At 42.1% G+C, this 16461-nt stretch overlaps 1 protein-coding gene across 2 annotated transcripts in view; it reads left to right on the forward strand.

Annotated features, from left to right (window-relative positions):
- The window catches only part of ELOVL2 (ELOVL fatty acid elongase 2), a 46370-nt gene extending 29976 nt beyond the window's left edge, over positions 1 to 16394 (forward strand). For both annotated transcript variants that reach the window (XM_040587684.1, XM_040587685.1), the window contains exons 3-8: positions 377 to 564; positions 7892 to 7969; positions 9115 to 9286; positions 11245 to 11369; positions 12910 to 13044; positions 13677 to 16394. In XM_040587684.1, coding sequence (XP_040443618.1) covers positions 377 to 564; positions 7892 to 7969; positions 9115 to 9286; positions 11245 to 11369; positions 12910 to 13044; positions 13677 to 13805 — 827 coding nt within the window. In that variant the 3' untranslated portion in view covers positions 13806 to 16394. The remainder of the gene's footprint in view (positions 1 to 376; positions 565 to 7891; positions 7970 to 9114; positions 9287 to 11244; positions 11370 to 12909; positions 13045 to 13676) is intronic.
- Positions 16395 to 16461: the final 67 nt, after the last annotated feature.

The following is a 16461-nucleotide window of genomic DNA, read 5'->3' on the forward strand; positions in this document are numbered from 1 at the left end:
CAGGTCCACTGTACTTAATACTACCTACAAATTGTCCATTGAACAAATCAAGATATGATTTCATTATTAAGTCAAAACACAAAATTAAATTTTGAAAAGCATCTAGGAATGTTTTCTTCTTTTAATTTTCTCTTGCCTGTTAAAATGAGGAGATTTACGTGACCTGAAATTATTAGGGGATTCCATACAGTTTTCAGCACACATTCCCTGAATTAGTATGCAGCGTTGGGGAGGTAAAAGCAATGGATTGCTCTTGCGAGCAAAGCGTGGCAGATCCCCTCTCACACTTCTACCAGACTTTTGATGTGATCTACCTCATTTTAGCAATACTTTGCCATAGCCAACTCCATTGCCTGCTGCGTGTGTTTCTTTTCAGATGCCAGGGTTAGAGGATGGTTCCTTTTGGATTCTTACCTTCCCACGTTTTTCCTTACTGGAGCATACCTACTCTGCATATGGCTGGGCAACAAGTTCATGAAGGACAGGCCTCCCTTCTCTCTCAGGGCTCACCTCATTGTATACAACCTTGGGATTACACTGCTCTCCCTGTACATGCTCATAGAGGTAAGTGTTCTTCATGCAGCGCAGCTGGGAAAGGTGAGCAATGCACAGGTTTTAGTAGAAAAATCTTACCAACAGATAATTTTGCTAGGAAATTTAGCATCAACGGCAAAGTAAATTTAAGATCCAGAAAAGTCCCTTAGCAATTGGACAGTGAGTTGTACAGAACCTTCTTAGCTTGGATCTCGGCAAGTTTTACCTGTCCTTCCTGAGCTACAGCCCACACCTGGGGACAGCTGGCTGCTACCAGGACAGTGTCTCCAAGCATGAATCTGAATCTGCAGCAGTCCCTCGGCTGAAACATAACTACACCTCATCCTTAGCACCCACAAATATGCCCACAGATTCGGGTTTATTTCTATGACTGTCTATGGAATGATTTTTTCTTTGAACAAATACCCATGTGTAAATGTGAACATATTTATAGGTGAGAATAAGTATCAATTTATCTATGGTATTGGCAATTCAATGTTATTTTTCTGCTCTCCTAAGAATCTTTCCTTATAGTCAGACAGTAAGAGACAGGTGTTAAAAACCCACCGCTTCAACCAAAAGCAAGTGCTGTGGGACTTGGAGGCTGAACATGGTCACGCAGATTATTTCTCCGGGGCTCATCAGGAAGGAATATAGAGAAATCAGGATCCGTTCAGAACTAGAAGAGAGGTTTGAATGCAGCTCAAAATTCTGCAACAGCAGAGGATTCAAACAGTGCTCTTCAACAAAGACATTAGTGTTTTCACCTCCCCAGTGGGGAGCAGAAGCCAAAAGTCACTATTTTGATATTATTTGGGAGCTCCCCATTATGCCTTGTGATAATTGAGGTACTCAGCATTAAAGTGTTAACATCCATCACTTGTGGCCACAAAACCCAAACACTAAAAGATAAAACCCACAAAACATTTTCTGACTTGGCTTAGAAAGTGACCCCTGGAGAAGCCTTGGCTGAGGGATGTTGTTGACTTCATGGTGTGACCTGTAAGGCTGTGAGCTGACACTGCTGCCTTGCCTGCACAGCCTCACAGCATTCCTTGCTCCCTGGGCTCCCGGCCTCAAGAGCAGCTTCCACCAGAAAAATAAGGATGGACTGTTCTATCAGCTGGACAAAAAACTTTGCAGAAGCCAAACAGGACCCCAAAGATTTCAAGTTTTAAATTAATTTGAGCTAAACACCAGGTCAAAAGGCTGAACAGCAGTTTAGGGACGTGCCTTTGTGCTGAGGACCAACTGTGCTTCATCCTGGTCAGAGCTCCAACTGGCTTCAGCGGCTGCTGGAGGTGTCAGAGTGCAGGATCAGGCCCAGAGCAAAGGAGAAACCAACACAGTCGCTGGAAGGTGTGATGACTCCATACAGACTGTCCTCCAAAATTTAAATTAGCACTTTGATGTTTAAATCCTCATTTTGCTTGAAGGTATACAGATAACTCTTCAGTAGCAGGACTCAGCAAAAAGGATTAACTGAATAGAAAACAAAAATACTGCTCCCTTCCCCTTGCAGGCTGATTTGGCCCACCACAAGTACACAAACAAGCAAAAAGAATTTTAGTAGGTCTCACTTACATGAATGAAGCAAACTCGGTTCTTGCCACCTTCATGTCCTTGCAAGAATTGCGTTGAGCCATCTCCCCGCAGCCACCCCACTGCCCTGCCCTCTCTGAGGCCAACTGTGATGCAGATGACCACTGAGTTGCCTCAGTCCTCAGATTAGTCCCTTTACATCTTGATTCCGTAGCTGGAGGCTGCTGATTTACGCCTCCCGAGCTGCAGTTGGGCACAGCTGGCAGTGGCTCATAGCTCCACATTTGGCATTTTTGGGAACTTGAGGATACGGTGACTGAGCTGCACTGCCAGGTGTTCTGCACCCTTCGCTCCCAGCTCTGGACTGGCAGCCAGGCTGGTTTTATACTGCACAAGACATCATTTTTCTGTATTTTTCTGATAGGAACTTGCCTGGTTCCTATCACAGCTTCTCCCATGAAGGAGCAGAATGAAAGTTAAGGCTTGCAGACCTGCCTGAGGGAGCTTGCACATCCCTCCTGAAGGGAAACGAAACAGGCAAATAGGAGAGCAGAAATCATCTTCAGCACTGAATAAAGTTATGGTGACTCAACATTTCAAAGGGTTTCATTTCCAAAGCTTCTCTCTGGCTCTTATTCTCTCTGTCTTTTATGGACTGTAAGCTCTTTAAGGCAAGAGTTACCTATATTTAGAGCATTCTGCACAGTGGTTTATGTAAACACAGCTGATCCCTCCAGCGAGTATGAGTCAGGATTAATTCCTAGTTAGAAACATCTATAACAGTTATCTTAGTCCTCCATTCTACCCCTCTGGTCTCTGTAACACAGGTAAATAAAAAAATAAGCAGCTCCATAATAGAACTAAATCAGCAAAGGAACCCCAGTTATTGGCATTATTGTTCTTATCTCTTCTTGGTTTTGTTTATGAGGTGCCACACACCTTTTCTGATGATAGCTCCGGAATGGAGTGGGTGCTTCTTAGACATTCAAAAGAAAAATACCTCATTCAAAAGAAAAATATCTCGTTCAAAAGAAAGGGTGTATCTCCAACTGCAGACTGTCCCACATGATGGCTTTAGCGAGAAACATGGTAAAACAGCTGATGGAGGTACTTGTGCCGCAGTTCTTCATCTCCTCACCTTCATCTCCTGACCTAGTTTAGCTGCCCCTTGACTTCGATTGATTTGTACAACCTCAAGGCAAGAAGGCAAAGGTTACAGCAAGGAGTCATAACAAAAGGGCCGTTTTTAAATCTCCAAGGGCAGATTCCTCTTTCAAGCCAGAGCTCCACACACTGCCCCACAGGCATGGACTACCAGGGAGCTGCTTTTAGCTCCATGAGCTTTAAGGACAACCAATCCCCAAAGTACTTGAAGGAACAGCTCCCAGAAAACTCTAAGATGTGTCATTAGTATAGGATCAGATACCCCTACTATCCCTGAAGGACAAGGTGTAAAGGAAAACAGCTCTGCCCAGCTGCCCTCATCATACCGAGATATCTCAAAACTTTTGTGTCAAGAAGGAGTTAGGTGCCTCTGAAGGCCTCCCAGAAGGGCAGCTTTTTAGACCTTAGTTTAGATTTCTGAGTTAGGCAAATGCATTTTCTTGAAGTGGTCAAAGGCACTTACCTCCCCCCATTGAACCTAACGGAGAAGTGGGGCACTTGGTTTTGGAGCGTAGCTTTTCGAAGTACCTGACGCATAGACACAAGACCTGTGCTCGGACTAGGCATGCTGCCGGTGCACAGCTGGGGAGCAGAAGGCAGCTCCCTCCACCCTTGCTGCTACAAGAGAAACCTGCATCAGAGGTTTGTAACTGGTTGTGTGCCCTTCTGTACCTTGAAGTGTTCACAGACCCAGGTCAAGGCTTATTGATCCAACAATTTCTAGTAACCTTGCCGCAAATCTGTCTGCAGAAAAACAACCACCACTGTTTCATTTTAATAAACGCCAAAACTTTTAGCAATTTCACTGCAGAAAAATATGCCTTTCCTCTACACAAATATCTGCCCAAGATCCTAAAAGTACGAACTGCGAGCAGAAAACCAGCTTACTGTGAAAAGCAATCAGGTCTTTACATCTTTTAAAATTAGTTCATGTGTGAGTCAACCCACAGACCACACTCCAGGGATGCAGTCAGAGATGCCAGAGGCCAAGACAAAGTTTTGAAGTCCACCTGAGGATAAAACTGTCACAACTCCAATGATAAATTAAAACTGGAAACAAAGGAGACCAATGTTGATCTCCAAGTTGTAAAATTACTCAGGTGAGGATACTCTCTTCCATTAATAGGAAAAGACATAATGTTTACCATAGTCTTAGGCTGCTTTCCCCGGCAGTAAGTATCACCTCTGCCCTATTGAAATTAAAATCTCAGCTAGTCATTAAGGTCTTACCCAAGTACTTTTCTTGATCAGGCACTGAGAAAACCAGGACACTGGCACCATCTGGGTCAGATTAAAAAGGAGATCTAGAGGTATGTGTCATTAGCATAGGGGTGGCGTGATGTCTCAAACTGCCTGTATCCCCAGGTAGCTTCACAGACCTGTTACAAATCCTATGGATTTGTAAGCAAGCAACCACATCCATGTGGGGAAGCAGGACTTGCATGTGAGGACCCCTTGATTCAGAGCAAAGGGGAAAGAGCAGAACTCCACAGGTACTGCAATCCCAGTGCATTAACCTTTCTAGTGAAGCCAAAAAAAATGTCTTTTAGCTTACACGACAAAAAAAAAAAAGTAAATTACCTGCACTTTACTTGTTTCTAGGAGCTGAAAATTCACCACACAGTGATTCCAATTTCTGAATTATAGTCATGATTTGCAGATCCATAGTTGCCAAAACCATGTGAGGATTCCCAGGATTACCAGAATTGCTTTCTCTGTATCCTCTGATAGCAGGGAAAGGTCAGAAGCACAATGCTGGCACAATCAGCAACCGGTTTTTGAAGAAAAAAACAACCACCAGTTTTAGTTCTATACATTGCAACTAGAATTACACATCACAAATTACTAGAATGTCCAGTATAATGCCTGGAATTGGGATAACAGTGGGCAAAATGGGAAAAAAAAAAAAGAAAACCAAACAAAAACAAAAATAGAAAGTGCACTTAAACTCTGTTTTGTTCCTTTATTATGATGGCTGATATTACAAAAATTTACTTCCTGACTGTGCAGGTGTTAAAAAGATAGAATTTGAGTAGCAGAAGGTCTGAGTAAAGTCTTAATAATGCAAGTGATGAGGAAAGGTAAAAAAAAAGACATATAGATCCTGGCTGATTTGAACTGTCCTGGAATTTTACTATAGAAATTCAACTTCAACATAATGATTTTTATTATTTTTTTAAGATTGTAATAAATGATCGGTTACACTCCTTCATTAATTGTTAGAAGTAAGAAATTATTCTAAATCCATGAGGGCTGGTACTTGAGGTAAAGGCTTCCTTTGAAGTAACTGGGACAGAAAGACTGTCTTAACCTTAGGGGAGCAAGAGGAAAAGAACAAAGTGGGGAAACAGAAGAGATCAGGTGTGATTTTCTATCATTCAGAAGAAGGAAGATACGAGGCGGGGGGGGAAAGACAGCAAAGGTTACTGAGAGTGCAGTGTAACGCAGTGAAATGCAAGGACAAAAGCAAACAGCTTTTTTAACTAAGAACTTTGTCTGAATAGAGTTAAATTCCCAGGTGTTTTTTTATCTTAATCAAATAATTTGTTTGGAGAGCTGAGGAGCTGACTTTGCTGTCCTTGCCTGCAGTTATTCTAGCTGGACGTGTTGTCCTCATGTCTCAGTTTTCACCCTCCAAGTTCTCCGTGTCTTTCCTACCGACCTTTCTGAGCTCTGCATTTAGTAGAACATTCAGCCTGTTCATCAAAAAGGCAGCGCTCTGGATCTCACCTGCATATTTAAATAGAATTCAGTAAACTTTACTGGGAATTAAGAGTAAAAATTCGTATGATGAGGTTTTTCACATGTGCAAGGCTTCTGATACCACCACTGGTAGCACAAAGTAGCATACAGGAGCTATTCAGAATAGATGTAATCAGAGATTCATGGGAAATAAGCCTAGAAGGGATTTCTTTTAGCCCATTTCCACTATCCCAGACAACAGCAACACACAAAGTAATTATCATTCATATATATCCATATATATATTGATATAATTCATTTTGAAGTGTCATTAGCTCACTAATCCTTCTAGCAGTCTCCATTTACTTCAGGGGTATTAAATGGAACTGGCTGAGTTTCTCACAACATGGCTTTACTTTTCAAAGAGGTTTTGTTCACAAAAAAAATTCAGCAATTTATCAAAACTTCATTTAGGAAGGGGGTCTTATTTTTGTTACTGTGATATGAACTTTCTGACCTCAAAATAAGAAGAAAGCATGGGACTGCTTACTTCTTCCACTCTGGAATAGCCAGTATCCTTCTAATTATGATGCTCCAGCAGGATGAGAGATCCAGCATGGAGTTCAGCTGTACATATTGCAGGTCAGGATAGCAAACCCCAGTCACTGTATTACAGAATTAGGCCATCTACTATGCATGCAATTATTGGACCCCTGACTAGACCCACGGAGAGATGATGAGCCTCACCAAGGAGTAGCCCAAAGCATGCTCTTCACGTTTCTGTCCCCATGAAAAATCTCTCAACTGCATCATAAAGAAGGACAATAAAATATTTTAATTGGGAAAAAATCTTGTGGGGTATTTCCTATTCAGCACGTGTTTCTTGTTTGGCATAACACCACTACGAAGTTGTTACATTTGGGGAAACTGAGGCACTGACCAAGTGGCAGGGCTGGGACTAGGCTCTGGGAATTCCCCAGTCCTGAGATGAGCCATCTAGCCCATGCTGGTTTGCCCTGTCAGGGTTATGGTCTTGCCAGATTACAGCTTGTGTGAGATCTTCAAAACACGAGTAGCAATCTGGAAACACAGGCTAGCCATCTAAAATCTGGGATTGTATCGCAATTCTTGGAGGCTCATCTGAAGATAAGCAACCTCTACAGAGAGATATTCTTCAACAAATATTATTCACAGATGATTTTACAATTGAATGTCCTAGCCAGAACACCTGCCTGAAAGCTATCTAGGTATTGTTTAAGACTGATTTAGTGATAAATCAAGGATGATTAACGGTACGTTCTTCTATTCATCTACTGATGTTGAAGTGCAATGGCCCCAGTAGCACTGCGGTGTGCCTTCACCCCAGCCTCTTGGGCAGCAATTCAGATGCTTCCCAGTGTGACATCTGCTAAGTCTAAAAAATTGCTTGAGTGTCTATCCATGTCCCCATTCAGCACTATGCCAGCTCTTCTCTACTTCCTCCCACATTTATCCGTGTAGGATAAAGAGAGAAAAGTGTATAGCATTAAGAAGTATTTCTCTCTTTGTGCTATTTCGGATTTACCTTCTGTTTGCTTTGCTTAGCACCAGGGAATTTCTCAAGGCTAGTTTTGCACAGGTAGCTGTGTTAAGTTTCCGTTCATACCACTTCAGGACAGAATATTCAAGCATGAGATTTAGAGTGAAGATCACTGCATAAGTAACAAGAGATTTTAATAGATGCCTTGAAGGGTCTAAAGCCAGAGAAATGTAAAAGATGTACTGTTTCAGCGTATACCTCCAACACAATGTGATGCCCTTCTTCAAAACAGAAGACACTAGCAAGTTGTCTGGTTTAAGAGCATCAGTTCATGGAAGGAGTGGGAACCTACTGTACTTCCGTGCTGCTTTTTTCAACAAACACAGAACTGCAGTGGTAAAAAAATGCTACGCCTGTTCATGAGGATAACTGCTCTGTTTTCTGTTCCAGCTCATCCTTGCCACATGGGAAGGAGGCTACAACTTGCAGTGCCAGAACCTCCACAGCGCAGGGGAGGCGGACATGCGGGTGAGCCACAGCAGCAGCTCAGCCCCCAGCATCCATGGCCATCCTTCCCTCCACGTCCTTGGTGCAACACTTCTGCGGCCACAGCAGTTATAAGGATGTTATCGGCGACATCTTTAACACGAGGCTTTTAATCGGGTTGCCTAATAGCTGGTAGAAAACAAGAAATGTTATCCTTTTGATTCAATACAGGTGCATCCTTGCAGTGGAAAGCACGACAGGGAGTAATTTGAAAAGCCATATATCAAGATCTGTTGTCAAAATGGTGTTGCCTGACTATTGGAACAGACAATATGGATCGTTAAAAAACTTGGAACAAAAATCAACCATCTAAAATGTAACGCTTATTTAGCTATAGCTGGAAATTGATTTAAACCCCACCCTAAACTCTGGAAAACTGCAGTGACATTTTGCTGGTTTGACTCACCTCTAGTTTCAACCCTTATTTCTACATCACAGAAATTTCATCTCTTAAGTCTGTTATTCCCCATGTCAAGCTTACTTTCCAGACAACGTTAAAGCTCAAGCGCAGAAAAACTAGTTAACTTACATAATTTATTATATATATATAAAAAATATAACCCAACCCTCAAAATTTGTCTGTGGTATGGCAAGGAAAAGGTCAGTTAAATACCTTTTCCCATCCACAAGGTGTTTTCCCCCTGTTTTACCTGTCTGTAACTGTCCTAGGACATACCCCGAGCTCTGATAAAGCCTCTCAAGCCCAGAGGAGGGTACATTCCATTGCTTTGAGTGTCAAATTGGATTATTTGAAAAGAAGCTGCCAGCAAAATCACTTCAGTGCCAAGAAAGTGTAAGTGGTAGCACCCTTAAAACAGAAACAACAAAAAGTCGTCGGCGTCCCCCCCCAACTGTATCTCTGAAGAAAAAAATAGAACGATTATAAACATTGAGGAAAGGTTTCCTATTTCTTAAATTATATATTTATACAATCACATAATAACTATTTCTAAACTGTCTCATTCAAAAGGGAAATAAAATCGAAGCCAGAACTTGTGCTTCTCCTTCAGTAGGATATTAATGCCTTTGGGAAAGTTTCATGCCTATGGACAGATGAAGTACAGCAATATTTAAGTCTTTTTATAGACAAATATTGATCTTCTGCTCCTTTGTTCTTGCTTGCACAGGTAGCCAAGGTGCTGTGGTGGTATTATTTTTCCAAAGTAATTGAATTCATGGACACTATCTTCTTTGTACTGAGAAAGAAAAGGAGCCAGATCACCTTCCTCCACGTGTATCACCATGCCACGATGTTTAACATTTGGTGGTGTGTTCTGAACTGGATACCCTGTGGGCAAAGTAAGTCTCTGTTTGCTTCATCTCCTGGGGTATAAGTCACCTGTTGCTGGAGGGGAATCACGTCGCTGTGCAAAGCACGTGTGTCGCTGTGCTATGTGATAGCACCTTTAAGGTTCATTGCCTCTCAGAACTGCTGAACACCTGCAGACCGCAATAAAATTAAAAGCGTGGTTAAAAGTTCAGGCCAAAAATATCTGACTGTTAGGTCTCAGATTTTTCACTTAGCTGCCACAGCCTCTTGGATTTACTTCTCTTCAAACCACCTTTAGGCAGGATAACACTACTGCATCGTACACAAGAGCTATCGCATACAAAACCTACTCTAAAAGCAGATCTGGGAGGAAATCATGACCTTAGTAAAGGCAGTGTCAATCACAACAAATTAACTCAATAGCATTTTTACAGGCAAATTAACTCAACAGCATTTTTACAGTCAAATTTACGTTTGACTCCTGTATGCAGCAAGCCAACATTCTGATTTAGCAAAACACCTACAAAATCACTAATTAAAATACCAGTTTGAGTTTGTTTTGTTTTAAATGAGAATACATCTCATTCAAGTAGTAGAACTACTGGACAGCCAGAACTGTTCAATATGGTCTTACATTTCATATTGCAACAACAGAAGTAGCAGCATCCTTTGCCTTATTATATTTTGGGTACAATATATTTTATACAACAGTAATCTCTAAACTTCTTGGCTCTTGGGAGGATATTGTAATTGTTATCATCTCCCCTGTTGAGTTAGGGAAGATGTATGGTGCCACAAGCCAGTCACTTGGCATTTGTATACTAGGTCCAAAAAATAAAGAACTACTTCAGGCGTCTCAACATGCATGTTTTTCCAGGGCTTCATACAGCCAGAGGCTTCCTGTGGCATTATCACCAGAGCTGGGAAGAAAATTAGTTTTCTTTCTTTGAGCTTTTAAAGACACTCAGTCCACTGTAATATTTTGTAAAGCAACACGCTGCAGGTGCTTCTCTGAACAGAAAGCAGAATTCACATTTGCTGGCACTCATTACGGACAGCACAAAAATCAAAGTAAATCAGTGTTACAGGTAGAAGCAGAGATCAAGGATTTCACAGCAAGTAGAAACTGTTTCAACAGAAGTGTAAACAAATTGATGGGTGTTTGTGCTTTCTTTGTGTCTGAACGTATTCCCCATGCTTCACACTAGCTTTGCACAATTGTAATTAACAGAGCATAAAAATCAGTAGCTAAGTAATTAATCAATCACTATTAATCAGTGGAAAACCCAAAACAACTGGTGAGACCATCCTGTAGTGTTCAAGCACTGCCTTGTGCTCATACATGAGCATATAGGAGAGAGTAGTGCTGCTACTTCTCAATAGTCTGTAAGGTACAGAGGGTAATTAATTTGCTCTAGAATATGTAGTAATTCAAGTGATGAGGTATTATCTTGGGTGAAATTCTGGAAATTCGCACCTAGCAGAAGAGCCACTGAAGAAAATGAGAGCGATGCTCAAACACAGCCACACGAGGCTAGTTTGCTTCAGAGTAAAGCCATTACTACTACATCAGGGAGCCGGAGAGCAGGTGCAGCTATTAATACTACTAAGGTGCAGTACCAGCAGCACAGTCACCCACAGCAGTGTTCAAAGCTTACAGCAATAACGGAGAGACTCACGCAAAGAAGGTTTAGAGGGAAACAAAAGCAATAACCTGTAAACTACGGAATAGAAAAGGAAACTGAAGAGAAAATGAAAAATATGGCATGAAAATACAATATTCAGCATGAGAAAAAACTGGTAGGAAGTATCATTGTAGTTTGTCAGTTGTCCATAGGACAGCACCTCTTCACATCAGGAATGTCTTTAGTAAAGGGCAAGTGCAAAGGGAAGACTTATCATATGCAACAGACATTGCTAGAATAATATTTTCTCTCACTTTTTAGCAGTTGTTATCTAAAAATGTTTCCTTGATGGACTTTTACAGGTTTCTTTGGACCCACTTTGAATAGCTTTATCCATGTGCTTATGTATTCTTACTACGGATTGTCGGTCATCCCTTCCATGCGCAAATATCTCTGGTGGAAGAAATACCTCACTCAGGCACAATTGGTACGTATCTATTTGACTCTCATTTCTAACTACCAGAAATCCTTCAAAATGCCAGAGGGGGCAAAATGAATGATAAACACTGTCATTTGCAGAATTAAGCCAGTTTGAATTCAAATATAACAAAGCCACCATATAGAATAAGTCCCTAGTGCAGCCCAGTATAACTTAATAAAGGAAATTATGGTCTGAAATATTTTCTACAATACAGTAGAAAGTCTACAGTCCATAAAATTCCACAATTTTTGATCTCTTGCATACAAAATTGACACCACTTAATCCTGGCAAATGGACTGATTCAAGAGTTATTAAAACTGTCCTATAGAATCAGCTCCAGCTGGCTCCAGGATGGACCCAGCGCTGGCCAAAGCTGAGCCCATCAGCAAAGCTGGGGGCACCTCTGTGGTATCATTTTTAATAAAGGGTAAAAAATACTGCACAGCAGCGGAGAGAGAGGAGCAAGAAAACATGAAACAGCCCTGCAGCCACCCAGGTCTGAGCAGCAGGAGGGGAGGAGGTACAGAGACTCCCTGGCAGCCCGTGGTGAAGCCCATTAATTAATTAAATAAATAATCTTCCTGAAGTTGAGTCTGGTTTGCCTGTGACTGTAGTTGGCAAGTTTTAGCAATTACTCTGCCCTTACCTCAACCCATGAGTTTCTTAATCTTATTTTCTCCCCCTGCTCTACTGAGGATGTGAGAGAGCAGCTGGGTGGGCACCTGGCAGCCAACCAAGGTTAACTCACCACACCACGTTACAACTACAAAATGCAAAATTATGTAAACAAACTCTTAGACAAGACAGAAGTTCTCTGACTTCTTCATTCCAGCAGGTACTGTACCCAAAGAGCTGAGCCACATCAAAAACTTCTATCAACAAGATATAGGGCTTGATATGAAATAGTGTTCCTTCCGCTTTTCTATCTTGGGGCCTTTTCATATTATTTGGGAGTTCAGATGTTTGCAGTGAACTTAAAACACCTTGTAGAAATGTGTTCAGCAAATGCTTCTCCCCTGAGCTGAGACCATCCCTGCAGCTGCAACACGCTGCCCTGCAGCATGCTGCCACTCCTTCTGCATCTCATTTTTGCTTCGTTTGTCCCCATCTTAACTCCATCAATGCAAATGCCAGCCTGCCTGAACTTCTCAGACCTGGGATTTCCATTCTCTATTTAGACTTCTAAAGCTGTTGCCTGGAGTCTTCAGAGTTTTCTCAAGCTTCTGTCCAGCAAGAGACAACACTGTACCTGGCATGACATGGTCTGGAAGATAGAACAACCCCTATTAAAATAAAAGAGCTTACATTTTGCCAACTAGGCCTATAAACTCAGACTTTTTGAAACCTCTGACCCCTTAGGTGTGGGGGGTTTTTTTCTCGTTTAATAAGAACACCGTTTTAACTTCACCCTCACAATACATGCACAGGTTCAGAAAGGGATAGTTTTTGAGTACTCAAACTTCCCAAGAGCAGGACCAGGTGACATCGTTATATCTGATTTAGCTAGTATTGATGCAAATACTCATGCATGATCTTTCCTCCACAGATCCAGTTTCTGCTCACTATTGTACACACGCTCAGTGCAGCTGTGAAGCCATGTGGATTCCCATTTGGCTGCCTCATGTTCCAGTCCTCCTACATGGCCACACTGGTCATTCTCTTCATAAACTTCTACATTAAGGTAAGAGTCTTCCAAGAACTCTCTGACAAGGGTGGGGGAGAAAAAGAACTTTTTGGATAGTGGCACTAGTGAATTCACGTGTAGAATGAGCATCAATACTTAAAATACGTTTGTATTACAATATATATGTCAGTTAAGAATGATCAATACAGCAACGTCTGCAAAAGACGGTTGTTCGGTAGAGATGACCTCCCCATCATAGCTCAGCTTTTCTGCACTTGGAGAGCAAGCCAGGAGGTGTGTTCAGGATTAAGAGGTCTGAATTTCCTCTTTTGGGTAACTTTTTGAGTTCTTCTCTCCCTCCTTGGAAAAAAAGAAAGAAGCAGCTGAGTCTTTGCATTGTTTATTTCACCTTTTTTTTAGCAGGCACTGCTCCAGCCTGCCTGCACACGTAGAGCTTTTAGTTAAAATGTCTTAAAATGTCTTTTGACATCAAGAAGCATTACAGTAATACTAGTAAGGTAATATCACCCAGAGCAGTGAAAATAATACAGTTCTCTTAATGCAGTCTGAAGCAAACATACACATCTGCATCAACAACACCAGACAGCTCCGTTTTACAGTTAACCATAAGTAGTGTTCGGGGGACACTAAATAAATCCAAGTACTTACTTTTGATTTGGCTTTTATAGACATATCGGAAAGCACCTTCAAGAACAGCTATAGAGGAAACCCCTGACACAAAACAGATCAAGAATGGTTTCCATAAGGACTGCTTTGCTGCTGCCAATGGATTCCTGAACAATAAGAAAGCACAATAAGTATAGTATTTCCTATGATTTTTTTCAAAAAAAAAAAAAAAAGAAAAAAGAAGAAAAAAAGACTGAATTACAAGCTTTAGCTTAAAACCTATTTGATTACATTTATCAGTTCTTTGTACCAGACACTTATTAATGTACTGCTATTTAGGTTTTAACAAAACGAGTAGAATTACTTGTCCTGTCAGAGATCACCATTGGAAGAAAGGCGGCCAAGATCTTTCTCATATGAAAAAGAAAACCTTTCTGATCTCTAATGCTGACACAAAAACGCCTTATAAAACACTTGATGAATGAATGAATCCATCAATGCCTTCAAAAGGTTGGGACTCTGTTCAGACTAATGTGGTGAGAACTTTCTGTGCATGTGAGAGGTCTTGAGGCAAGGCTTTGAGTGCACCCAACGAATGGGAGGGGGAAGAAAGAAAGGGGGGGGGGGGGAAGAAAGAAAGGTGAGATTCACACCTTTCCCATCACCATACCCGTCTTTGCTTCTTCCCCACTGTTCTCCAAAGCACACTCCCTTCCCACGGACACCAGGAAGGTGCAGCCATCCCTTTGGTCCTATGGGAACCCTGGGGAAGGGCATAACCTAGGGCAGAGCCCAGGTGCTCCATCCCATAGTTTGCAGACAGACGTGCACCTTGCTTACTTGCTTCACGTACGTGCAACCTGACTCAAACACCAGGAGCTTGCTAGTTCAGGGGGCTGGGGGCTGGTAGCACCTGGGAGTGCCCAGGATTGTACTTGGAGTACACAATATCACTCACTGATACGGGATGTTGAGCTCCAGTCAGAACAAATCAAGTCACTTGGGATGTGCTGAATTAATAATTCTGAGTAAACGGATTTTGAAAGAAATAGGAGCTCAACAAGTTAATGAAGATAAATCCTTTAAGTGTAAATGTGCACAAAGTTAATCCTATACAAACACTGCTAATTGGATGCAAACTGATGTGCCACATGTTAACAGACTGGAAGATGAAGAAAATCTAAAAAGTGAATTCAGCAATGAGCAAAGCACATCATACAGGAATTTCTCTGCTAGGTAGGTCTTATTCAGACTGGTCTCTTGAGAAACAGATGGGACTGAGGCACAGCCCTCTGCAGGGAAAGCACGGAGATGTTTGCTGGCTGCAACTGTGACCGGTGTGTCACTCGCAATAGCCAGTCACCATCTGCTCTGCTCCAGTTCACTGCTTTTATCCCCTACTTAAATGGTTAAAAATGAAGAATACCCAGGGTTAGCTTTGGGGATCTGCCCTCCCCCTTTTCTCATCTCACCCCTTTCAAAACTCTGCTAAAAGTGGGCACAGCCCTTTTCCTCTCCCTGTTTCACCATGCAGTAACTCTGGTCTTTTCCAATCTCATGTGTGTAAATTCTCCCAACAAAAATACCTTTCAGAGTCACCCCAGCCCCGCAATCGGAGCCACCCGAGCCCCACAAGCCCCTTGGACTGAAGTAGTTCTGTAGCAGGACCATGTCCTCTCCCTCCCATCACCCCACAGGGTCCCAGGGCAGGAGGGGGACACAGCAGATGTGGAGCTAGGGCAGAGGGGCTGAGCAGCCATGGAGAGCTCATGCGGAGAGACAGCAGCACATCTGAGCATCCCGGCTGCTAAACAGCATCATCACGCACCGGGTAACCAAAATACCGGCAATAGTCAAATACTTTCACACCACCACCACAGACATACACCTAACTGGTGTGTGCTCACATTTGCTGCCCCTTCACGAAGCTGGCCACAGTGGAAGTCAGCGTTTTGCTTTATTTAATGTTTGAGAAGGAGGGAAGGCAACAACTAGTAAAAAACAAAACACCCAGAGCCACAAAGCCTGGCCCCTGCGTGCATATACTAGTTCTCACCAGCCCTTCCAGAACCTTTGCTTTGTTGGGTTTTCTGGTTGATTCTGTAAAACTCACAAGTTCTAAGAGATCAGCAGGTTTGGCTGAAGGTGTTGTACATGGCCCTAAGCAAAGGGAGAGCTTCAGAGCTCTGCAGATGTCAGCTTGATGCTGGAAACCAAGGGAAAGGCCAAGGGAATCAGAAGAACTGACAATATAGCACACAAGGCAACTAGCCGAACCATTCATCTAAGGCAGGCAACAAAATGGTCATTGTAACGTTGTAACGTTGGCAACAAAAGTGGCCCAGCGTGGATTTTAGGCCAAGTGGAGTCCATAACCTTTTGATGGCAAGGCACACATTTGACTATCAAGGTGGACAGCGTCAGCATGCGAAGTCTTAGAAGTTTACTATGACAACCAAACCCACAGATCTTGTCTTTTGTTTTCTTAAAACCTCATTTGAAAGAAAGAGAAATAAAGAAATGCCTTACTTGAAACTCAAAGGGCTGGGGAAAAAAAAAGAAAAAGAAAAGAAAAAAAAAAAAAAAAAAAGGAAAAAACCAAGCTGGTCTCACCTTGCAGATCCAGACTGGCCAGGAAGGCTGGAACCAGGTATGTTTTAAATTCTTCAGATCTGTCTTAACATCTTCAAAATGCTGCAACTTTGAAGAGAGAGAAACATTGACTTTTTAAACTGATTTTCCTGTAATACATAACACTGTAAATAAACAAATTTTACTATCAGGCTGTCTCCACTCCTCTTTAAGGCATCGGATTGCTGGGAACTGATTAGAGGCTACTTTCATTCT

The sequence above is a fragment of the Falco naumanni genome, chromosome 3 (assembly GCF_017639655.2).
Source record: "Falco naumanni isolate bFalNau1 chromosome 3, bFalNau1.pat, whole genome shotgun sequence".
NCBI lineage: Eukaryota > Metazoa > Chordata > Aves > Falconiformes > Falconidae > Falco > Falco naumanni.